Source organism: Oncorhynchus masou, unplaced genomic scaffold, assembly GCF_036934945.1.
Source record: "Oncorhynchus masou masou isolate Uvic2021 unplaced genomic scaffold, UVic_Omas_1.1 unplaced_scaffold_1522, whole genome shotgun sequence".
NCBI classification, from domain to species: Eukaryota; Metazoa; Chordata; class Actinopteri; order Salmoniformes; family Salmonidae; genus Oncorhynchus; species Oncorhynchus masou.
This window is the reverse complement of record NW_027005246.1, coordinates 91,842-116,817: the sequence shown is the minus strand read 5'-3', so window position 1 is coordinate 116,817 and position 24,976 is coordinate 91,842. Positions and strand designations below refer to the sequence as shown.

The 24,976-nt window shown below is 47.6% G+C and overlaps 1 protein-coding gene across 1 annotated transcript in view; it reads left to right on the top strand.

Moving 5' to 3' along the window:
- LOC135531122 (receptor-type tyrosine-protein phosphatase mu-like) overlaps positions 1–24,976 on the top strand; it is a gene marked incomplete at its 5' end in the record, with an annotated part of 120,569 nt that overhangs the window by 19,246 nt on the left and 76,347 nt on the right. The window contains 2 exons of the mRNA XM_064959240.1: positions 5,827–5,863; positions 18,725–18,860. Of these exons, the coding sequence (XP_064815312.1) occupies positions 5,827–5,863; positions 18,725–18,860 (173 nt within the window). The remainder of the gene's footprint in view (positions 1–5,826; positions 5,864–18,724; positions 18,861–24,976) is intronic.

Below are 24,976 nucleotides of genomic sequence, written 5' to 3'. Positions count from 1 at the left end.
TTAATAAAGAAAAATCCTAAAATACAAAAATGGCAAATCCAAAAGGTGGTAGGTAAAACACAAAAGAACTCAAAAAAGAAACTCACCAAAAATAAACAAAAACAAAAAACAGAATACCACAAGAACGTCACCCGGAATCGACAAGAGCACACAGAACACTAGGGCAGGGTGCTAACATACAAACACAGAGCACAGAACTGAGGGAAACAAAGGGTTTAAATACAATCAGGGGAAACGAGACACAGGTGCAAACAATAATGGGGATCAAGGGAAAAACACAGGGACAAAAAGCACAATGGGGACATCTACTGACAAAAACCCGGAACAACCCAGGCCAAATCCTGACAGAATCCCCCCCCCTAGGAACGGCTCCTGACGTTCCTACCAGCTCTCTCAGGGTGGAGGACCCTGAACTGACGAATGAGGTCAGGGTCCAGGATGTCTTTGGCAGGAACCCAGGAGCGCTCCTCAGGACCGTAGCCTTCCCAGTCCACCAGATACTGCCAGGACCGCTGCACCCGGCGGGAATCCAGTATCCGGTGGACGGTATAAGCCGGCTGGCCTCCAATGACACGAGGCGGAGGGGGAGGTCTGTCTGCCGGGACAAGGGGAGAAAAAACAACAGGTTTTAACAATGACACATGAAATGTGGGATTAATCTTAAGGGATCTGGGTAAGTGTAAGGCGATAAGAAACTGGGTTAACTCTCCTGGCAACCTTGAAGGGACCGATGTATTTTTGGGACAGCTTGCGAGACTCCACCCGTAGAGGTAAGTCTCTTGTGGAAAGCCAGACTCTCTGGCCGGGCGCAGGGTAGGCCCGGGACGGCGACGTCTGTTGGCTTGTTGTTGATACCTCTGTGAGGAACGCATCAGATTAAGACGGGTCTTCCTCCACATAAGCCGACAGCGTCTGACGAACCTCAAGGCTGAAGGCACTCTGACTTCTGCCTCCTGGTCCGGGAACAATGGAGGAGCATAGCCAAACTGACACTCGTGCGGGGACATACCAGTGGAGGAGGAGCGCAAGGTGTTGTGCGCGTATTCGGCCCAAACAATAAAGGATGACCATGTGGACGGGTTGTCACGAGTCATACATCGGAGGGTGGTTTCCAGCTCTTGATTCATCCTCTCTGTTTGGCCGTTGGACTCCGGATGATACCCTGAAGATAGACTGGCAGAAGCCCCCATGAGTTGGCAGAAGGCCTTCCAAAACCTTGAGGCGAACTGGGGACCTCTGTCAGAAACCACATCTTGAGGAATGCCGAAGACTCGGAACACATGATTAATTACCAACTCAGCCGTTTCCTTGGCAGAAGGTAACTTAGTCAGAGGGACGAACCTGGCCGCCTTTGAAAACCTGTCGATTATGACTAGGATAGTAGTATTGCCATGGGATGGAGGAAGTCCAGTAATAAAGTCCAATGAGATATGGGACCAGGGTCTGTGGGGAACAGGTAAAGGATGAAGGAGTCCTTGAGGGCGGAGGTGAGAAGATTTGCCCTGGCAGCACACGGGGCAGGCATTGACGAAAGTGGCAACGTCTTCTCTTATGGTAGGCCACCAGAACTTACGCTGGATGAACTCCAAGGTGCGACCTACGCCCGGATGACAGGTGAGGCGAGAGGAGTGCCCCACAGAAGGACCTGAGTCCTCACTGCCTTGGGGACAAACAACCGATTGGCAGGGCCTCCTTTAGGGTCCGGTTCGCTAGCTTGAGCACGTCTCACGGTATCCTCAACTTGCCACGAGATCGGAGCCACAATCTTAGCAGCAGGAAGGACAGGCATGTCCGTGTCATCTCGAATGGCAGGAGCGTAGACTCGGGACAGGGCATCCGGTTTGAGATTCTTCGACCCGGCCGATAGGTGAGGATAAACTGGAATCGATTGAAGAAAAGAGACCATCTAGCTTGTCTAGAGTTCAATCGCTTCGCCTGCTGGATATGCTCCAGATTTTTGTGGTCCGTAAGCACTTGAAACGGGTGAGAAGCCCCTCGAGCCAGTGTCTCCATTCCTTCAATGCCATCTTAACCGCTAGGAGTTCACGATCCCCCACATCGTAGTTCCTCTCAGTCGGGGTAAGCCGGTGTGAGAAGAAAGCGCACGGATGAAGCTTCTTGTCTTCACCCCTCTGAGACAGGACAGCTCCAACACCAACCTCTGATGCGTCTACCTCCACCACAAATGGTTCATCCGTAGTCGGTAGTATCAGGATGGGAGCAGAGAGGATGCGCTGCTTGAGTCCTTGGAAGGCCGTCTCAGCTTCTCTTCCCCAAAAAAACCTTGCATTGCCACCTTTGGTTAAAGCTGAGAGAGGAGCTGCCACCAAACTGAAGTTCTTGATGAACTTGCGGTAAAGTTTGTGAAGCCCAGGAAACGCTGAACATCCTTAACGGATTTGGGGTGGGCCAATCCGCTACCGCCCCTACCTTCCTAGGGTCCATTTGGATTCGACCGGGTTCCACTACAAATCCCAGGAATTGTACTCGGGATGAATGGAATTCACATTTTTCCGGCTTAACGTACAGATGGCTGTCCAGGAGGCGTTTGAGTACTTGTCTGACATGCTTAGTGTGTTCTTGAAGGGAGCTCGAAAAGATGAGGATGTCATCCAAGTAAACAAACACAAATATGTTAAGCATATCCCTAAGCACATCGTTTATGAGCGCTTGGAACACCGCTGGGGCGTTGGTCAGGCCGAAGGGCATCACCAAGTATTCATAGTGACCAGTAGGCGTGTTGAAAGCGGTCTTCCACTCGTCACCAGGTCTGATCCGCACAAGATGGTATGCGTTCCGCAGGTCAAGCTTAGTGAAAACAACTGCTTCCTGGAGCAGCTCGAAGGCTGTGGCCATAAGGGGTAGCGGGTAACGGTTACGGACGGTTATGTCATTGAGTCCCCGGTAGTCGATGCAAGGACGTAACCCACCATCTTTCTTGGCCACAAAGAAAAACCCTGCTCCCGCCGGGGAGGTTGATGGACATGAGGCCTGCTTCCAGAGAGTCCTTGATGTAGGTATCCATAGCAGCTCGTTCGGGTGGAGATAGGGAAAAGATCCGACCCCTGGGGGGCAAGTGCCCGGAAACAGGTCGATGGGGCAATCGTAAGATCTATGGGGTGGTAGCATGGTGGCCCTCTGTTTGCTAAACACCAGTTTGAGGTCATGGTAACACTCGGGAACTCGGGTCAGGTCGATGGATTCTAAAGACTCGGGAGTAGAACTCGGGAATTCTGGAAAATACAAGTAGCTTGGCACGTAGGACCCCACTGCTTGATAGTGCCCACAGACCAGTCGATGTGAGGGTTATGGCTGTGAAGCCAGGGGTATCCAAGGACGAGAGGGAACTCGGAACAGGAGATCAAATGAAAGTTCATCAATTCCTGGTGTTGTGAAACTGAAAGTCTCAAGGAGGTAGTGACATGAGTGACAAGTCCAGATCCCAAAGGGCTTCCATCCAATGTAGTAACCCTCATGGGGTCACTTAGAAGTTCAGAGGGAACGCCATTCTCCTTCGCCCAGACACCATCCATGAAGTTACCTGCGGCTCCAGAGTCTACCAAGGCTTGAAGGTGAAGCTTGTGGTTGTCCCAGGAGAGGGTGACTGGAATGAGCAGACGGGAGTTGGACGGATGGGAGGAGGTTATGTTTCCCGTTACAGTTCCCCCGGTCTGTACGGGACAGAGCGTTTCCCTGGAGCCCGGGACACGTGGAACGGAAATGGCCCGGTTTGCCGCAATATAGACAGCGTCGCTCCTCATCCGGCGGTCTCTCTCAGCCTGGGAGATGCGTCCAATCTGCATGGGTTCCGGTGGAGCCAGTGATGATAAAGGTGGGGACTCGGAGCTGGGACTGATAGGAGCTAGAGGTCTACGGTTGAGTTCTCTCTCTCTCAGACGCTGGTCAATGCGTGAGGCCAACTTGATCAGGGACTCGAGATTGTCTGGTGGTTCCCGAGTGGCCAGTTCATCTTGGATAGTGTCGGAAAGGCCTTTCAGAAAGCACACCGTGAGCGCCTCGTTGTTCCAGCCACTCGCTGCTGCCACCGTGCGGAACTGGATGGCATAGTCCGTCACGCTGCGCCAACCTTGATGGAGAGTCAGGAGCTGTTTGGCTGAGTCAGAACCACTGCTTGGGCCTTGAAACACTCGTTTGAATTCCTCAGCAAAGGCAGAGTAGCTGGCACAGCAGGAACTATGGGCATCCCACACAGCAGTAGCCCAGGCCAGGGCTTTTTCCGACAGCAGGGTGATGATATATGCGATCTTAGACCGGTCGGTGGGAAACGACGAGGGTTGCAGCTCAAAGGAGAGAGAACATTGAGTGAGAAACCCTTTACAAGCACTTGGATCACCTGAGAACCGTTGGGGAGGTGGAAGACGAGGTTCAGCCAGGGGTTAACTGCCATGGGTACGTGAACTTGAGGTACTGGGACGGAACTGTTGCCGGGGTAAGTCGATCAGATATTTGCTTAATGGAAGTCAGCATCTCCGACAGAAGATGAGAATGTCTAGCCATTAAGGCCTCTTGCTGAACCAGGGCGGCTTCGTGGCGTTGGACAGTCTCCTGGTGGTGGGACAGCGTGGCAAAAAGGTCCTGGGAACTGGCTGCCTCTGGGTTCATTTTGGCTCTGTGTTTCTGTCAGGACCCGGTTTCGAACCTGGGTCTCCGGAGTGAGAAACAGTCACTTAACCAACTGAGCCACGAATAGACAGCAGAACCCAGAAGATGAGGCAGACACAGCAGTACTTAAGACGGTGTATTTAATAAAGAAAAAATCCTAAAATACAAAAATGGCAAATCCAAAAGGTGGTAGGTAAAACACAAAAGAACTCAAAAGAAACTCACCAAAAATAAACAAAAACAAAAAACAGAATACCACAAGAACGTCACCCGGAATCGACAAGAGCACACAGAACACTAGGGCAGGGTGCTAACATACAAACACAGAGCACAGAACTGAGGGAAACAAAGGGTTTAAATACAATCAGGGGAAACGAGACACAGGTGCAAACAATAATGGGGATCAAGGGAAAAACACAGGGACAAAAAGCACAATGGGGACATCTACTGACAAAAACCCGGAACAACCCAGGCCAAATCCTGACATTTACGTTGTTGAACGGAGTCTTTACCTGGTATTTCTCCTGGTCTTTACGTTGTTTGGATGGAGCCTTTACCTGGTGTTTCTCCTGGTCTTTACGTTGTTGAACGGAGTCTTTACCTGGTGTTTCTCCTGGTCTTTACGTTGTTGAACGGAGCCTTTACCTGGTGTTTCTCCTGGTCTTTACGTTGTTGAACGGAGTCTTTACCTGGTGTTTCTCCTGGTCTTTACGTTGTTGAACGGAGTCTTTACCTGGTGTTTCTCCTGGTCTTTACGTTGTTGAACGGAGTCTTTACCTGGTGTTTCTCCTGTTTGCTCCACCCACTTCTTATTCTTAGTTAGTGGGTTTATTCATTTTAGTTTTGTCTGATATCAAGTCCAGTCAGTGTTTTTTTTAAATGGGTTTTGAAAGCCCAGCCCAGTGGGTGTCCGTGGTGGGATATTTTAAGACCCAACTGGAGTTGCATGGCCACCACTTAGTAGAACCCCCCTCTGTGAATGCCTTTCAGAAATCGTTTTAAAACCCCACCGGTTTCTATTTGGTTTTCAGTGGCTTATTTGTTAGTTCCCTTTTGTTGAGCGGCATTTTTTTTGGGGGGGGGGGGTTCTTATTGGGGAACGTTAACGCAAGGAACCTCTTTTCAGTCATCACAGGTAAAGACACACACACACACACACATAGCTAACTGTTATTTTGATCTTCTTTCTGTCTTGTCACACAGGAGACCAAGATTGACTGTGTCCGAGTCGCCACCAAAGGTAGGACCACACCAAGTCACGTGTTCACGTCCCTGAATCCAAGCGGTGTTCACGTCCCTGAATCCAAGCAGTGTTCACGTCCCTGAATCCAAGCGGTGTTTACGTCCCTGAATCCAAGCGGTGTTCAAGTCCCTGAATCCAAGCGGTTCACGTCCCTGAATCCAAGCGGTGTTCACGTCCCTGAATCCAAGCGGGGTTCACGTCCCTGAATCCAAGCGGTGTTCACGCCCCTGAATCCAAGCGGTGTTCACGCCCCTGAATCCAAGCGGTGTCCACGTCCCTGAATCCAAGCGGTGTTCACGTCCCTGAATCCAAGCGGGGTTCACGTCCCTGAATCCAAGCGGTGTTTACGCCCCTGAATCCAAGCGGTGTTCACGCCCCTGAATCCAAGCGGTTCACGTCCCTGAATCCAAGCGGTTCACGTCCCTGAATCCAAGTCACGTGTTCACGTCCCTGAATCCAAGCGGTGTTCACGTCCCTGAATCCAAGCGGTGTTCAAGTCCTTGAATCCAAGCGGTTCACGTCCCTGAATCCAAGCGGTTCACGTCCCTGAATCCAAGCGGTGTTCACGTCCCTGAATCCAGGCGGTGTTCACGTCCCTGAATCCAAGCGGTTCACGTCCCTGAATCCAAGCGGTGTTCACGTCCCTGAATCCAAGCGGTGTTCACGTCCCTGAATCCAAGCGGTGTTCACGTCCCTGAATCCAAGCGGTTCACGTCCCTGAATCCAAGCGGTGTTCACGCCCCTGAATCCAAGCGGTGTCCACGTCCCTGAATCCAAGCGGTGTTCACTTCCCTGAATCCAAGCGGTGTTCACGTCCCTGAATCCAAGCGGTTCACGTCCCTGAATCCAAGCGGTTCACATCCCTGAATCCAAGCGGTGTTCACGTCCCTGAATCCAGGTGGTGTTCACGTCCCTGAATCCAGGTGGTGTTCACGCCCCTGAATCCAAGCGGTTCACGTCCCTGAATCCAAGTCACGTGTTCACGTCCCTGAATCCAAGCGGTGTTCACGTCCCTGAATCCAAGCGGTGTTCACGCCCCTGAATCCAAGCGGTGTTCACGTCCCTGAATCCAAGCGGTTCACTGAGGACGTCCACGACGTCATGTTTAGTATTGTAACATGACCTGCACACCTTTTGAGAGCTAACGACATGAACTAATTAGAACAACAGTCTTTATGTAGCCTTGAAATACAGTGTTGAGAAACAGTGTGGCACAACCTCACACGGGCCTCACACAACCTCACACGGGCCTCACACGGGAGTTTTTTTTCACACGTCTGTTTTCACATGTCTCAGGAACACTGTTTTTTTCCTTCAAGCACTGTTATTCAGCTCATCACACACACACACACACACACACACACACACACACACACACACACACACACACACACACACACACACACACACACACACACACGTTGTTACTCAGCTCGTCACACACACACACCACACACACACACACACACACACACGTTGTTACTCAGCTTGTCACACACACACCACACACACACACACACACTGTTATTCTGCTTGTCTTGCTGGTCCAGACATTAAGGCGAAGCAGCTTAAACACTATTGATCAGCAGAGGGATTGATAATGCCTGGGGGGGGGGGGATTGGTCTAATGCACACGTGCACACACAGACTTATCCAACCACACACAAGCTACACACATGGACACACAGACACATTGGCTACACACACCTCAGCGAAGCCCCTACAATAGATTTCCTATTGAGCGGATAGTAGATAGTAACTCTCTCAGCCTCATCCCCTCGTTAGATTAATAAGGTGCGCCGAGTACATCGAGTTCCAATCGAGTTGACCTGAAAGAGATGGTCAGAGAGCTACACACGGTTGAGAGAGCTAACGACAACATGCATCAGGTGAAATAGACTGAAACGGTTATGTATGTATAGTCACGTGTGACCCGTTAGTCGAGAGTCTAAGGTCAGATACAGCTCTTTTAGTATCGAGCAAGAAAATACAGAATCTTCTGTAACAATGAGTGTTTTTCTTTCTGCATTAATGTTGCCTGGTGACTGAGATTTTGCTTGTATGGCTATTTTGAGTTTCAGTCTGGCCTCTCTATCTCTCTCCCTTCTCGCTCGCTCGCCCCTCCTGCTCTCCCTCTCTCTCTGCATGGACACTGTACCTCCTCTCAGCTGCCATACTGGTGACTCAGCTCACTACTCCGTACATCCGCATCGCGCCAGCGGCTGGTGACGACCAACTAACAGGTTAGACTCTCAGCTCAACCCATCTCTGGAGCATCACCTACATGTATGAGACAGCATGGGAGGGGGGTTTGTTAATAACATGCATTTGTAGACTCTCTGCCCTGCACTTTGCCTTGCTTCTGTCTGTCTCGATTACTCTGTCCAACAGGCTAGCTTCTCCGTCCAACAGGCTAGCTTCTCTGTCCAACAGGCTAGCTTCTCTGTCTGTCCTAATTACTCCGTCCAACAGGCTAGCTTCTCTGTCTGTCCTAATTACTCTGTCCAACAGGCTAGCTTCTCCGTCCAACAGGCTAGCTTCTCTGTCCAACAGGCTAGCTTCTCCGTCCAACAGGCTAGCTTCTCTGTCCAACAGTCTAGCTTCTCCGTCCAACAGGTTAGCTTCTCTGTCCAACAGGCTAGCTTCTCTGTCTCTCCTAATTACTCCACCCAACAGGCTAGCTTCTCTGTATGTCTCGATTACTCTGTCCAACAGGCTAACTTCTCTGTCCAACAGGCTAGCTTCTCCGCCCAACAGGCTAGCTTCTCCGTCCAACAGGCTAGCTTCTCTGTATGTCTCGATTACTCTGTCCAACAGGCTAGCTTCTCTGTCCAACAGGCTAGCTTCTCTGCCCAACAGGCTAGCTTCTCCGTCCAACAGGCTAGCTTCTCTATCCAACAGACTATTTTCTCCGTCCAACAGGCTAGCTTCTCTGTCTGTCCTAATTACTCTATCCAACAGGCTAGCTTCTCTGTCTGTCCTAATTACTCTATCCAACAGGCTAGCTTCTCTGTCTGTCCTAATTACTCTATCCAACAGACTAGCTTCTCTGCCCAACAGGCTAGCTTCTCCGTCCAACAGGCTAGCTTCTCTATCCAACAGACTATTTTCTCCGTCCAACAGGCTAGCTTCTCTGTCTGTCCTAATTACTCTATCCAACAGGCTAGCTTCTCTGTCTGTCCTAATTACTCTATCCAACAGGCTAGCTTCTCTGTCTGTCCTAATTACTCTATCCAACAGGCTAGCTTCTCTGTCTGTCCTAATTACTCTATCCAACAGGTTAGCTTCTCTGTCCAACAGACTAGCTTCTCTGTCTGTCCTAATTACTCCGTTCAACAGACTAGCTTCTCTGTCTGTCCTAATATCTCTGTCTGATTGGATAGTATAGTCTAGATCAGTATATTGCAAGGGGACACCAATCAGATGCACATTTTAGTTCTTGCCCAACACTAATTCACACCTGTTTCAAATAAGCAACTAATCATCAAGCCTTTGATTATTTTAATAATGTGTTACTGCTGGGCTACATCAAATCCTAGTGTAGCGGTATGAAGAAATGGCGCCGGAGGAGATGGCCGCCGTTTTACTCTTCTCCTAACCAATTGTGGTATTATGTGGGGTTTTTGCGTTATTTGTAAATTATTTTGTACATAACGTTTAGCAACTGTATCTTACGGAAGAAATTAGCTTCTAGATATCAGGACAGCGATCACTCACCTCGGATTAGACTAAGATACATTCAACAACAACAACAAGCAGGACTCACACGATATTATCCAAACACCCCCCAGGGCAGACATCCCAATTATTCGCAAAAGGAAGCGATGCAGAGGACGAAGAGCTGATTGCCTCGTCCGGACCCGCAGAAGACAACTAGGAAAGCTGCCGTTACCATCAATATTACTCGCCAACAAGCAATCATTGGACAATTAACTAGACGAGGTACAATCACGAATATCCTACCAACGGGACATCAAAAACTGTAATATCCTATGCTTCACAGAATCGTGGCTGAATGACGACATGGATATTCAGCTAGCGGGATACACGCTGCACCGGCAGGATAGAACAGCACACTTGTAAGACGAGGGGGGGCAGTCTGTGCATATTTGTAAACAACAGCTAGTGTACAAAATCTAAGGAAGTCTCTAGATTTTGCTCGCCTGAAGTAGAGTATATTGTGATAAACTGCAGGCCACACTACTTGCCTAGAGAGTTCTCAGATATACTTTTCGTGGCTGTTTATTTAACACCACAGACAGATGCTGGCACTAAGACCGCACTCAGTCAGCTGTATAAGGAAATAAGCAAACAGGAAACCACTCACCCAGAGGCGGCGCTCCGAGTGGCCAGAGACTTTAATGCAGGGAAACTTAAATCAGTTCTCTATCAACTTGTTAAATGTGCAACCAGAGGAAAGAAAATTATCGATCACCTGTACCTCAACACAGAGATGCGTGCAAAGCCCTCCCTCGCCCTCAATTTGGCAAATCCGACCACAACTCTATCCTCCTGATTCCTGCTTACAAGCAAAAATTAAAGCAGGAAGCACCAGTGACTCGGTCTATAAAAAAATGATCAGATGAAGCAGATGCTAAACGACAGGACTGTTTTACTATCACAGACTGGAACATGTTCGGGATTCTTCCGATGACATTGAGGAATACACCACATCAGTCACTGGCTTTATCAATAAGTGCATTGAGGACGTCTTCCCCACAGTGACTGTACGTACATACCCCAACCAGAAACCATGGATTACAGGCAAAATTTGCACTGAACTAAAGGGTAGAGCTGCCGCTTTCAATGTGCGGGACTCTAACCCAGAAGCTTACAAGAAATCCCGCTATGCCCTGCGACGAACCATCAAACAGGCTAAGTGTCAATACAGGGCTAAGATTGAATCATACCACACCGACTCCGACGCTCGTTGGATATGGAAGGACTTGCAAACTATTACAGACTACAAAAGGAAGCACAGCCGCAAGCTGCCCAGTGACACGAGCCTACCAGACGAGCTAAATCACTTCTATGCTCGCTTCGAGGCAAGCAACACTGAGGCATGCATGAGAGCATCAGCTGTTCTGGATGACTGCGTGATCACGCTCTCCGTAGCCGACATGAGTAAGACCTTTAAAGAGGTGAACATACATAAGGCTGCGGGGCCAGACAGATTACCAGGACGTGTGCTCCGGGGATGTGCTGACCAACTGGCAGGTGTCTTCACTGAAATTTTTAACATGTCCCTGATTGAGTCTGTAATACCAACATGCTTCAAGCAGACCACCATAGTCCCTGTGCCCAAGAATATGCCTAAATGACTACAGACCCGTAGCACTCACGTCCATTGCCATGAAGTGCTTTGAAAGGCTGGTAATGGCTCACATCAGCACCATTATCCCAGAAACCCACTCCAATTTGCATACCGCCCTAACAGATACACAGATGATGCAATCTCTATTGCATTCTACACTGGCCTTTTCCACCTGGACAAAAGGAACACCTATGTGAGAATGCTGTTCATTGACTACAGCTCAGCGTTCAACACCATAGTACCCTCAAAGCTCATCACTAAGCTAAGGAACCTGGGACAAAACACCTCCCTCTGCAACTGGATCCTGGACTTCCTGACGGGCTGCACCCAGGTGGTAAGGGTAGGTAACAACACATCTGCCACGCTGATCCTCAACACTGGAGCTCCCCAGGGGTGCGTGCTCAGTCCCATCCTGTACTCTTTGTTCACCCACGACTGCATGGCCATGCACGACTCCAACACCATCATTAAGTTTGCTGACGACACAACAGGGGTTGGCCTGATCACCGACAACGAAGAGACAGCCTATAGGGTGGAGGTTAGAGACCTGGCCGGTTGGTGCCAGAATAACAGCCTATCCCTCAACGTAACCAAGACTAAGGAGATGATTGTGGACTACAGGAAAAGGAGCACCGAGCACGCCCCCATTCTCATCGAAGGGGGTGTAGTGGAGCAGGTTGAGAGCTTCAAATTCCTTGGTGTCCACATCAACAACAAACTAGAATGGTCCAAACACACCAAGATAGTTGTGAAGAGGGCACGACAAAGCCTATTCCCTCTCAGGAAACTAAAAAGATTTGGCATGGGTCCACAGATCCTCAAAAGGTTCTACAGCTGCAACATCGAGAGTCCTGACTGGTTGCATCACTGCCTGGTACGGCAACTTCTCGGCCTCCAACCGCAAGGCACTTCAGAGGGTAGTGCGCACGGCCCAGTACATCACTGGGGCAAAGCTGCCTGCCATCCAGGACCTCTACACCAGGCGGTGTCAGAGGAAGGCCCTAAAAATTGTCAAAGACCCCAGCCACCCCAGTCATAGACTGTTCTCTCTCCTACCGCATGGCAAGCAGTACCGGAGTGCCAAGTCTAGGACAAAAAGACTTCAACAGTTTTTACCTCCAAGCCATAAGACTCCTGAACAGGTAATCAAATGGTTACCCAGACTATTTGCCTTGTGTGCCCCCCCCAAACCCCTCTTTTTACGCTGCTGCTACTCTGTTTATCATACATGCATAGTCACTTTAACTATACATTCATGTACATACTACCTAATCGGCCCGACCAACCAGTGCTCTCGCACAGTGGCTAAACGGGCTGTCTGCATTGTGTCTCGCCACCCACCAACCCCTCTTTTACGCTACTGCTACTCTCTGTTCATTATATATGCATAGTCACTTTAACCATATCTACATGTACATACTACCTCAATCAGCCTGACTAACCGGTGTCTGTATAAAGCCTTGCTACTCTTCTTTTAAATGTCTTTTTACTGTTGTTTTATTTCTTTACTTACCACACACACACACACACACACACACACACACACACACACACACACACACACACACACACACACACACACACACACACACACACCTGTTCTATGGTAAAGCATCCTAACAGTACAACACCTGTCCTATAGTGAAGCATCCTAACAGTACCCAACACCTGTCCTATAGTGAAGCATCCTAACAGTACCCCACCTGTCCTATAGTGAAGCATCCTAACAGTACAACACCTGTCCTATAGTGAAGCATCCTAACAGTACCCCACCTGTCCTATAGTGAAGCATCCTAACAGTACAACACCTGTCCTATAGTGAAGCATCCTAACAGTCCACACCTGTTCTATGGTGAAGCATCCTAACAGTACAACACCTGATCTATAGTGAAGCATCCTAACAGTACCCCACCTGATCTATAGTGAAGCATCCTAACAGTACAACACCTGATCTATAGTGAAGCATCCTAACAGTCCACACCTGTTCTATGGTGAAGCATCCTAACAGTACAACACCTGTCCTATAGTGAAGCATCCTAACAGTACAACACCTGTCCTATGGTGAAGCATCCTAACAGTACAACACCTGTCCTATAGTGAAGCATCCTAACAGTACAACACCTGATCTATAGTGAAGCATCCTAACAGTCCACACCTGTTCTATGGTGAAGCATCCTAACAGTACCCCACCTGTCCTATAGTGAAGCATCCTAACAGTACCCCACCTGTCCTATAGTGAAGCATCCTAACAGTACAACACCTGTCCTATGGTGAAGCATCCAAACAAGGCTTCAGTACATCCTCATGTAATGTGCTAAATCGAATCCGATTTAATGAATATGTCTCATTATATATATATATATTATATATAGATTTTAGTGAGCTGTCCTGTAGCATTGACAGAAGGAAGCATATCGGCTATAATAATGTATTGTGTTCCTCGTGATATACGGTAGATCTAGCTGCATGTATCTGACACCAATATCCCTGTCTCTGTTCTCTGTGTGGACTGACAATCCTCCCGAGCGGCGCAGTGGTCTAAGGCACTACATCTCAGTGCTAGAGGCGTCACTACAGACACCCTGGTTCGAATCCAGTCTGTATCACAACCGGACGCAATCGGGAGTCCCGTAGGGCGGCGCACAATTGGCCCCAGCGTCATCCGGGTTTGGCCCCGGGGGTAGGCCGTCATTGTCAAGAAGAATTTGTTTCTTAACTGGATTTGCCTTGTGGATAACATTTACAAACTTGGACCTAGTTGGACACTGTAGACATTTGTAGTTTTCCAACTCAACCAGGGATTCTCTCCGTATATATGTATCTCGTTCGTTCTTTCTCCTCTCTCCCTGTCAGACTAGTCTGTAGTTATCAGATTGTCCTGGAAAAGGGAAAGCCATTCAATCAGAGCAAGTTGATAGTGAATCGTTCACACCGGTGTTGTTTTCCTACCAGTTAAACATCTATATTTGAATCTAATCAACGTATTAGATAGATGGAGAGAACATGTCAACCACACACACAGAGAGAGAGAGAAAAAGAGAGAGAGATTGAAGAGAACAATTAGAGAGAGAGAGAGAGAGAAAAAAATTAGAGAGAGAGTGAGAGAGAGAGAGAGAGAAAGAGAACAATTAGAGAGAGAGAGAGAGAAAAATTAGAGAGAGAGAGTGAAAGAGAGAGAGAGATAAAGAGAACAATTAGAGAGAGCGAGAGAGACAGACAGAGAGAGAGAGAGAGAGAGAGAGAGGGAGAACAATTAGAGAGAGTGAGAGAGACAGAGACAGAGAGAGAGAGAGAGAGAGAGAACAATTAGAGAGAGCAAAGAGAGAGAGAGAGACAGAGACCGTGAGAGACAGAGAGAGAGAGAGAACAATTAGAGAGAGCGAGAAAGACAGAGACCGTGAGAGACCGTGAGAGACCGTGAGAGACTGTGAGAGACTGTGAGAGACCGTGAGAGACAGAGAGAGAGAGAGCGAGAGTCCAGAGCGAGCGAGAGAGAGAGCGAGAGAGAGAGCTGTGAGAGAGAGCGAGCGAGAGAGAGAGCGAGAGAGAGAGCGAGAGAGAGAGCGAGAGAGAGAGCGAGAGAGAGAGCGAGAGAGCGAGAGAGAGAGAGAGAGAGAGAGAATAAACCCAGTCAAGCAAAGATTTGTATCATAATGTCTAGTTCATTATGTATCCAGAAGACAGCTGACATATAGACTGTTGGAAGTCTAACTACGTGGTCGTTTTTTTCCTCAGACCCCGAATATGCGTCCCAAATTGCACTGCCTATTCCCTATATAGTACACTACTTTAGACCAGAGCCCTATTCCCTATGTAGTGCATTACTTTAGACCACAGCCCTATGGGGCCCTATACCCTATATAGTGCACTACTTTAGACCATAGCCCTATGGGGCCCTATACCCTATATAGTGCACTACTTTAGACCAGAGCCCTATGGGGCCCTATTCCCTATATAGTGCACTACTTTAGACCAGAGCCCTATGGGGCCCTATTCCCTATTCAGTGCACTACTTTAGACCAGAGCCCTATTCCCTATATAGTACACTACTTTAGACCAGAGCCCTATTCCCTATATAGTAGATTACTTTAGACCAGAGCCCTATTCCCTATATAGTACACTACTTTAGACCAGTGCCCTATTCCCTATGTAGTGCACTACTTTAGACCAGAGCCCTATGGGGCCCTATTCCCTATGTAGTGCACTACTTTAGACCAGAGTCCTATAGAACCCTATTCCCTATATAGTGCACTACTTTAGACCAGAGTCCTATAGAATCCCATTCCCATATAGTGCACTACTTTAGATCAGAGTCCTATAGAATCCCATTCCCTATATAGTGCACTACTTTAGACTGATACTAGAGGTGGAGGTGAGCAGGAGAGTATACCATCACCCTAAACAGGCCCATATAGTGATATTTAGTGACTGGAGAATACTGTATAGTTACCCTAAACAGGCCCATATAGTGATATTTAGTGACTGGAGAATACTGTATAGTTACCCTAAACAGGCCCATATAGTGATATTTAGTGACTGGAGAATACTGTATAGTTACCCTAAACAGGCCCATATAGTGATATTTAGTGACTGGAGAATACTGTATAGTTACCCTAAACAGGCCCATATAGTGATATTTAGTGACTGGAGAATACTGTATAGTTACCCTAAACAGGCACATATAGTGACATTTAGTCACTGGAGAATACTGTATAGTTACGCTAAACAGGCCCATATAGTGATATTTAGTGACTGGAGAATACTGTATAGTTACGCTAAACAGGCCCACTTGCTAAGAGTATGGCGTCTGATTTATTAAAGCTGTGGGTAGAAAAGACATCAACATTTTTATGGAATGCTATTTGAGATAGAAGGTTCACTAGCAGTTTACAGGCCTATTTGAGAGACCTTAAAACCAAATGCAACCGCTATGGATATAAAGGCCTTGATTGGTGGAGTGCTGCAGAGATGGTTGTCCTTCTGGAAGGTTCTCTCATCTCCACAGAGGAACTCTGGGGCTCTGTCAGAGTGACCATCGGGCTGTCATGTGCCTTTTACTGAGGAGTGGCTTCTGTCTGGCCACTCTACCATAAAGGCCTGATTGGTGGAGTGCTGCAGAGATGGTTGTCCTTCTGGAAGGTTCTCTCATCTCCACAGAAGAACTCTGGAGCTCTGTCATAGTGACTGTTGGGTTCTTGGTCACCTCCCTGACCAAGGCTCTTCTCCTCCGATTGCTCCGTTTGTCCGGGCAGCCAGCTCTAGGAAGAGTGTTGGTGGTTCCTAACTTCTTGCATTAAAGAATGATGGAGGCCACTGTGTTCTTGGGGACCTTCAATGCTGCAGAAATGTTTTGGTACCCTTCCCCAGGTATGTACCTCGACACAATCCTGTCTCGGAGCTCTACGGACAATTCCTTCAACCTCATGGCTTGGTTTTAGCTCTGACATGCACCTGTCAACTGTGGGACCTTATATAGACAGACAGGTGTGTTCCTTTCCAAATCATGTCCAATCAATTCTATTTACCACCAGGTGGACTCCAATCAAGTTGTAGAAACATCTCAAGGATGATCAATGGAAACAGGATGCACCTGAGCTCAAATTTAGAGTCTCATAGCAAAGGGTCAGAATACTTATGTAAATAACATATTTCTGTTTTGTATTGTTTTTATAAATTAGCAAAAATGTCTGAAAACTAGTTTTCCCTTTTGTCATTATGGGTTATTGTGTGTAGATTAATAAGGTTTATTTTTAATTTTTAATTTATTTAATCCATTTTTTAGATTAAGTCTCTAACGTAACAAAAACATGCCAAAGGGGTCGGAATACATTCTGAAAGGCACTGTAAGTACAATATTAAAAGGTTAGGGATGTGTCTTCCTTAAACGCAATACGACCGGCTAAACAGAACATGGACAAGACCTATTAGACCAGATCAATGGAGGTGGATCTATTACACGATCACCACTTAGGACCACTGGGGATTTCACCTAGTTTAGTAAAATAGCTAGGCATATTAGTAATAAGTAACAGTAGGAGATATCTACTAACGTCTTCGTATGCTGTTGTATAGGAGAGGTCACCCATAACCCTGTTGTATAGGAGAGGTCGCCCATAACCCTGTTGTATAGGAGAGGTCACCCATAAGCCAGTTGTTGTATAGGAGAGGTCGCCCATAAGCCTGTTGTATAGGAGAGGTCACCCATAAGCCTGTTGTTGTATAGGAGAGGTCACCCATAAGCCTGTTGTTGTATAGGAGAGGTCACCCATAAGCCTGTTGTATAGGAGAGGTCACCCATAAGCCTGTTGTATAGGAGAGGTCGCCCATAAGCCAGTTGTATAGGAGAGGTCACCCATAAGCCTGTTGTTGTATAGGAGAGGTCACCCATAAGCCAGTTGTATAGGAGAGGTCACCCATAAGCCTGTTGTTGTATAGGAGATCACCCATAAGCCTGTTGTTGTATAGGAGAGGTCACCCATAAGCCTGTTGTATAGGAGAGGTCGCCCATAAGCCTGTTGTTGTATAGGAGAGGTCGCCCATAAGCCTGTTGTTGTATAGGAGAGGTCACCCATAAGCCTCTTTGTGTAGTTGAATGTCACCCATAAGCCTTTTGTGTAGTTGTTAATGTTGTCTTGTTGTTGTGTAGTTGTTAATGTTGTCTTGTTGTTGTATAGGAGAGGCCACCCATAAGCATGTTTGTGTAGTTGTTAATGTTGTCTTGTTGTTGTATAGCAGAGGCCACCCATAAGCCGGTTTGTGTAGTTGTTAATGTTGTCTTGTTGTTGTATAGGAGAGGCCACCCATAAGCCTCTTTGTGTAGTTGTTAATGTTGTCTTGTTGTTGTATAGGAGAGGCCACCCATAAGCCTCGTTGTGTAGTTGTTAATGTTGTCTTGTTGTTGTATAGGAGAGGCCACCCATAAGCCTCTTTGTGTAGTTGTTAATGTTGTCTTGTTGTTGTATAGGAGAGGCCACCCATAAGCCTCTTTGTGTAGTTGTTAATGTTGTCTTGTTGTTGTATAGGAGAGGCCACCCATAAGCCTCGTTGTGTAGTTGTGAATGTTGTCTTGTTGTTGTATAGGAGAGGCCACCCATAAGCCTCTTTGTGTAGTTGTTAATGTTGTCTTGTTGTTGTATAGGAGAGGCCACCCATAAGCCTCTTTGTGTAGTTGTTAATGTTGTCTTGTTGTTGTATAGGAGAGGCCACCCATAAGCCTCTTTGTGTAGTTGTTAATGTTGTCTTGTTGTTGTATAGGAGAGGCCACCCATAAGCCTGTTTGTGTAGTTGTTAATGTTGTCTTGTTGTTGTATAGGAGAGGCCACCCATAAGCCTGTTAGTGTAGTTGTTAATGTTGTCTTGTTGTTGTATAGGAGAGGCCACCCATAAGCCTCTTTGTGTAGTTGTTAATGTTGTCTTGTTGTTGTATAGGAGAGGCCACCCATAAGCCTCTTTGTGTAGTTGTTAATGTTGTCTTGTTGTTGTATAGGAGAGGCCACCCATAAGCCTCTTTGTGTAGTTGTTAATGTTGTCTTGTTGTTGTATAGGAGAGGCCACCCATAAGCCTGTCGCTGTGGAGCCAGAGAAACAGACAGACAACACAGTGAAGATAACCGGCGTAATCGCGGGCATCCTCCTCTTTGTCATCATCTTCCTCGGAGTCATCCTCCTCCTGAAGAAAAGGTGAGCCATTTAGTAGACGTTATATATGTTGTGTAAAGACATATGTTGCTGTATGTTTCTATATGTTATGTGTCCTATGCATTTAATATATACCGCCAGTCTGTGTTGATGTTATTGTCACGTCTACAAACGCTGTTACACAGTGAGACAAACCGAAGAAGCCAAACATTTACAACATGGGGTACATTTGGACAGCTTGATCGTTTACAGTTGTAATCTGGAAGAAGTTTTATTGTTATTTTTTATACGAGTCTCTTCCCCTGTTTTCTCTCCCTAAAGCACAGCAGTGTTGTCAGCGTTGTCAGCGCAAAACGTAAATAATGAATTTGATGATGTTGTTGATACGCTACATTACGTCTGTTTACAGCTATGAGAAACAGTTTGCTGTGAAAGATGAATGTCTCCACGGCCCAATCATACAAGACGCACCACCCCGTTCAATGACACTGGTTTGGAGATGGGAGGAAAAGGGGAAATATTTTGGAGGAATATAGAAGGGAAGATTACAGAATAGGAGATTAGAAGGAAATAATGATGAAAGGCTGGAAGAGAGAAGGGGAAGGAAGAGAGGGAGGAGAGAGAGAGGGAATAGAGAGAGGAGTAGAAGAGAAAGAGAGAACAGAGAGGAGAGAGAGAGGGAATAGAGAGGGGGTAGAAGAGAAAGAGAGGAGAGAGAGGGGGGTAGAAGAGAAAGAGAGAACAGAGAGGAGAGAGAGGGGGAATAGAGGGGGGGTAGAAGAGAAAGAGAGAACAGAGAGGAGAGAGAGAGAGGGGGGTAGAAGAGAAAGAGAGAACAGAGAGGAGAGAGAGAGGGAATAGAGAGCCTTCCTATAACCATGTATTGTAGCTTCAGGCTAAGTTTACATTATCCCCTGTCCTTGTTCTCCATGACACCCAGTAGCTTCAGGCTAAGTTTACATTATCCCCGTCCTTGTTCTCCATGACACCCAGTAGCTTCAGGCTAAGTTTACATTATCCCCGTCCCTGTCCTTGTTCTCCATGACACCCATTAGTTTCAGGCTAAGTTTACATTATCCCCGTCCTTGTTCTCCATGACACCGAGTAGCTTCAGGCTAAGTTTACATTATCCCCCGTCCTTGTTCTCCATGACACCCAGTAGCTTCAGGCTAAGTTTACATTATCTCCTGTCCTTGTTCTCCATGACACCCAGTAGCTTCAGGCTAAGTTTGACACATTATCAGGCCCATTATCTCCTGTCCTTGTTCTCCATGACCCAGCTTCAGGCTAAGTTTACATTATCCCCCGTCCTTGTTCTCCATGACACCCATTAGCTTCAGGCTAAGTTTACATTATCTCCTGTCCTTGTTCTCCATGACACCCAGTAGCTTCAGGCTAAGTTTACATTATCCCCCGTCCTTGTTCTCCATGACACCCAGTAGCTTCAGGCTAAGTTTACATTATCCCCCGTCCTTGTTCTCCATGACACCCAGTAGCTTCAGGCTAAGTTTACATTATCTCCGTCCTTGTTCTCCATGACACCCAGTAGCTTCAGGCTAAGTTTACATTATAGCTTCAGGCTAAGTCCTTGTTCTCCATGACACCCAGTAGCTTCAGGCTAAGTTTACATTATCCCCGTCCTTGTTCTCCATGACACCCATTATCCCCCGTCCTGTTCTCCATGACACCCAGTAGCTTCAGGCTGAGTTTACATCCCCCGTCCTTGTTCTCCATATAGCTTCAGGCTAAGTTTACATTATTTCCCGTCCTTGTTCTCCATGACACCCAGTAGCTTCAGGCTAAGTTTACATCCCCGTCCTTGCTCTCCATGACACCCAGTAGCTTCAGGCTGAGATTACATTATCCCCCGTCCTTGTTCTCCATGACACCCAGTAGCTTCAGGCTAAGTTTTTATCTCCTGTCCTTGTTCTCCATTATCCCCCGTCCTTGTTCTCCATGACACCCAGTAGCTTCAGGCTAAGTTTACATTATCCCCCGTCCTTGTTCTCCATGACACAGTAGCCAGTAGCTTCAGCTTCAGGCTAAGTTTACATTATCCCCCGTCCTTGTTCTCCATGACACATTATCCCCCGTCCTTGTTCTCCAGTAGCTTCAGGCTAAGTTTACATTATCCCCGTCCTTGTTCTCCATGACACCCATTAGCTTCAGGCTAAGTTTACATTTTCTCCTGTCCATGACACCCAGTAGCTTCAGGCTAAGTTTACATTATCCCCCGTCCTTGTTCTCCATGACACCCATTAGCTTCAGGCTAAGTTTACATTATCCCCGTCCTTGTTCTCCATGACACCCAGTAGCTTCAGGCTAAGTTTACATTATCCCCCGTCCTTGTTCTCCATGACACCCAGTAGCTTCAGGCTAAGTTTACATTATCCCCCGTCCTTGTTCTCCATGACAACCAGGCCTGAAATAACACACTGTCACTTTATTTATGTGTTCTGTAGATACGTTGGGTGTGCTATTATCTGTGTCCCAAAATGGCATCCGACTCCCTATATAGTGACTAGAGCCCTATAGGGATAAAGTAGTGCAGTAGTACGTATTGAATAGGGGGCCATTTGATAGCTGCATTCAATATCTGGACCAAAGGGAACAGAAAGGGGAGGGGGGAAACAGGCCTGTTTTTCAATCCAACTTGTATTATCTGGTCTTTCCCACTGTAACTTTTAGTTTGAAGAGTTAGTTAAGGTAATGGAGGGGGGGGGGTAGATGGAGTGGTAGATGCTAGTCCCTTGGTATTGGAGGTGGGGGGGTAGGGGGGTAGATGGAGGGGTGGAGTTCCTTGGTATTGGAGGTGGGGGGTAGATGGATGGTAGATGGAGGGTAGATGCTAGTCCCTTGGTATTGGAGGTGGGGGGGTAGATGGAGTGGTAGATGGAGGGGTAGATGCTAGTTCCTTGGTATTGGAGGTGGGGGTAGATGGAGTGGTAGATGGAGGGGTAGATGCTAGTTCCTTGGTATTGGAGGTGGGGGGTAGATGGAGTGGTAGATGGAGTGGTAGATGCTAGTTCCTTGGTATTGGAGGTGGGGGGTAGATGGAGTGGTAGATGGAGGGGTAGATGCTAGTTCCTTGGTTTTGGAGGTGGGGGGTAGATGGAGTGATAGATGGAGTGGTAGATGCTAGTTCCTTGGTATTGGAGGTGGGGGGAGATGGAGGGGTAGATGAGTTCCTTGGTAGATGGATGGAGTGGTAGATGCTAGTTCCTTGGTATTGGAGGTGGGGGGTAGATGGAGTGGTAGGTGGAGGGGTAGATGCTAGTTCCTTGGTATTGGAGGTGGGGGGTAGATGGAGTGGTAGATGGTAGATGCTAGTTCCTTAGATGCTAGTTCCTTGGTATTGGAGGTGGGGGGGAGATGGGGGGTAGATGCTAGTTCCTTGATATCAGAGGAGGGGTAGGTGCTAGTTCCTTGGTTTTGGAGGTGGGGGTAGATGGAGTGGTAGATGCTAGTTCCTTGGTATTGGAGGTGGGGGGATGGAGTGGTATGGAGGGTAGATGCTAGTTCCTTGGTATTGGAGGTGGGGGGAGGTGGGGGGTAGATGCTAGTTCCTTGGTATTGGAGGTGGGGGTAGGGGTAGATGCTAGTTCCTTGGTATTGGGAGGTGGGGGGTAGATGGAGTGGTAGATGGAGGGGTAGATGGAGGGGTAGATGCTAGTTCCTTGGTTTTGGAGGTGGGGGTAGATGGAGTGGTAGGTGGAGGGGTAGATGCTAGTTCCTTGGTATTGGAGGTGGGGGGGTAGGTGGAGGGGTGGAGTGGTATTGGAGGTGGGGGTAGGTGGAGGGGTAGATGCTAGTTCCTTGGTATTGTAGGTGGGGGGTAGATGGAGTGGTAGATGGGGGGTAGATGGAGGGTAGATGCTAGTTCCTTGGTTTTGGAGGTGGGGGTAGATGGAGTGGTAGATGCTAGTTCCTTGGTATAAGAGGTGGGAGTGGTAGATAGATGCTAGTTCCTTGGTATTGGAGGTGGGGGTAGATGGAGGGGTAGATGCTAGTTCCTTGGTATTGGAGGTGGGGGAGGTGGAGGGGTAGATGCTAGTTCCTTGGTATTGGAGGTGGGGGGTATGGAGGGGTAGATGCTAGTTCCTTGGTAGTTCCTTGGTTTTGGAGGTGGGGGGTAGATGGAGTGGTAGATGCTAGTTCTTGGTATCTTGGTATTGGAGGTGGGAGGGGGTAGATGGAGTGGTAGATGCTAGTTCCTTGGTATTGGAGGTGGGGGAGATGGAGGGGTAGATGCTAGTTCCTTGGTATTGGAGGTAGATGGGGTATTGGATGGGGGAGATGGAGTGGTAGATGCTAGATGCTAGTTCCTTGGTATTGGAGGTGGGGTTAGATGGAGTGGTAGATGCTAGTTCCTTGGTATTGGAGGTGGGGGGGAGTGGTAGAGTTCCTTGGAGGTGGGAGTGGTAGATGCTAGTTCCTTGGTATTGGAGGTGGGGGTAGATGGAGTGGTAGATGCTAGTTCCTTGGTATTGGAGGTGGGTTCCTAGTTCCTTGGTATCAGAGGTGGGAGTGGTAGATGCTAGTTCCTTGGTTTTGGAGTTCCTTGGTATTGGGGTAGATGGAGGGGTAGATGCTCGTTCCTTGGTATCAGAGGTGGGAGTGGTAGATGCTAGTTCCTTGGTATTGGAGGTGGGGGTAGATGGAGGGGTAGATGCTAGTTCCTTGGTATCAGAGGTGGGAGTGGTAGATGCTCGTTCCTTGGTATCAGAGGTGGGAGTTCCTTGGTATTAAAGGTGGGAGTGGTAGATGCTAGTTCCTTGGTATCAGAGGTGGGGGTAGATGGAGTGGTAGATGCTAGTTCCTTGGTATCAGAGGTGGGAGTGGTAGATGCTAGTTCCTTGGTATCAGAGGTGGGAGTGGTAGATGCTAGTTCCTTGGTATTGGAGGTGGGGGTAGATGGAGTGGTAGATGCTAGTTCCTTGGTATCAGAGGTGGGAGTGGTAGATGGAGTGGTAGATGCTAGTTCCTTAGTATTAAAGGTGGGAGGGGTAGATGCTAGTTCCTTGGTATTGGAGTGGTAGATAGATGCTAGTTCCTTGGTAAAGGTGGGAGTGGTAGATGCTATGCTAGTTCCTTGGTATTGGAGGTGGGGGTAGATGGAGTGGTAGATGTAGTTCCTTGGTATCAGAGGTGGGAGTTGGTAGATGGAGTGGTAGTTGCTCGTTCCTTGGTAATAGCGCCTGTTTAAACTGACATTTTTCGAGACCTATACCTAGTTTTTACCAGTAATGTACCTTTTGACGTTTTGTACAGTGTAATATTCCGTATCGCGTGTGCAAACAAACAGTCATGCTATTTTACTGAATTATTTTCGGTGTGACCTAATCAAATGAGACAGGAAGTGGGACATGATTTAAATGGATCCATTTGATTTCATTTGCATTAATTATATCCGATTTACAGTCGTGTTAAGACATTCCAGGTTCCGATTTGGATCTGACTCTTGGAGGTCAAATCGATAGAATCAGGAATTTATCCTAGTGTCTATGTCTTCACACAAATATATGTGACATGAAGTCTGTCGGGGCAGGTTGTTATGGAAACCTGGCTTGGTGAATACATCGAGGAGCTCTTACAACATGACCCGGTACATGAACTATATTCCCGAATATGGATGTATGTTTTTTATGTACGAAGAGGCAGCGCAAATAGATATGACATATGTCCGTTATTAAACATGTCTTAGACAGAACCGGATGTGTGTCCATCAGCTAACAGGAAGTGTGTGTACATCAGCTAACAGGAAGTGTGTGTACATCAGCTAACAGGAAGTGTGTGTACATCAGCTAACAGGAAGTGTGTGTACATCAGCTAACAGGAAGTGTGTGTCCATCAGCTAACAGGTTGTGTGTGTACATCAGCTAACCGGTTGTGTGTGTACATCAGCTAACAGGAAGTGTGTGTACATCAGCTAACAGGAAGTGTGTGTACATCAGCTAACAGGAAGTGTGTGTACATCAGCTAACCGGTTGTGTGTGTACATCAGCTAAGGTTGTGTGTGTACATCAGCTAACAGGAAGTGTGTGTACATCAGCTAACCGATTGTGTGTGTACATCAGCTAACAGGAAGTGTGTGTACATCAGCTAACCGGTTGTGTGTGTACATCAGCTAACAGGAAGTGTGTGTACATCAGCTAACA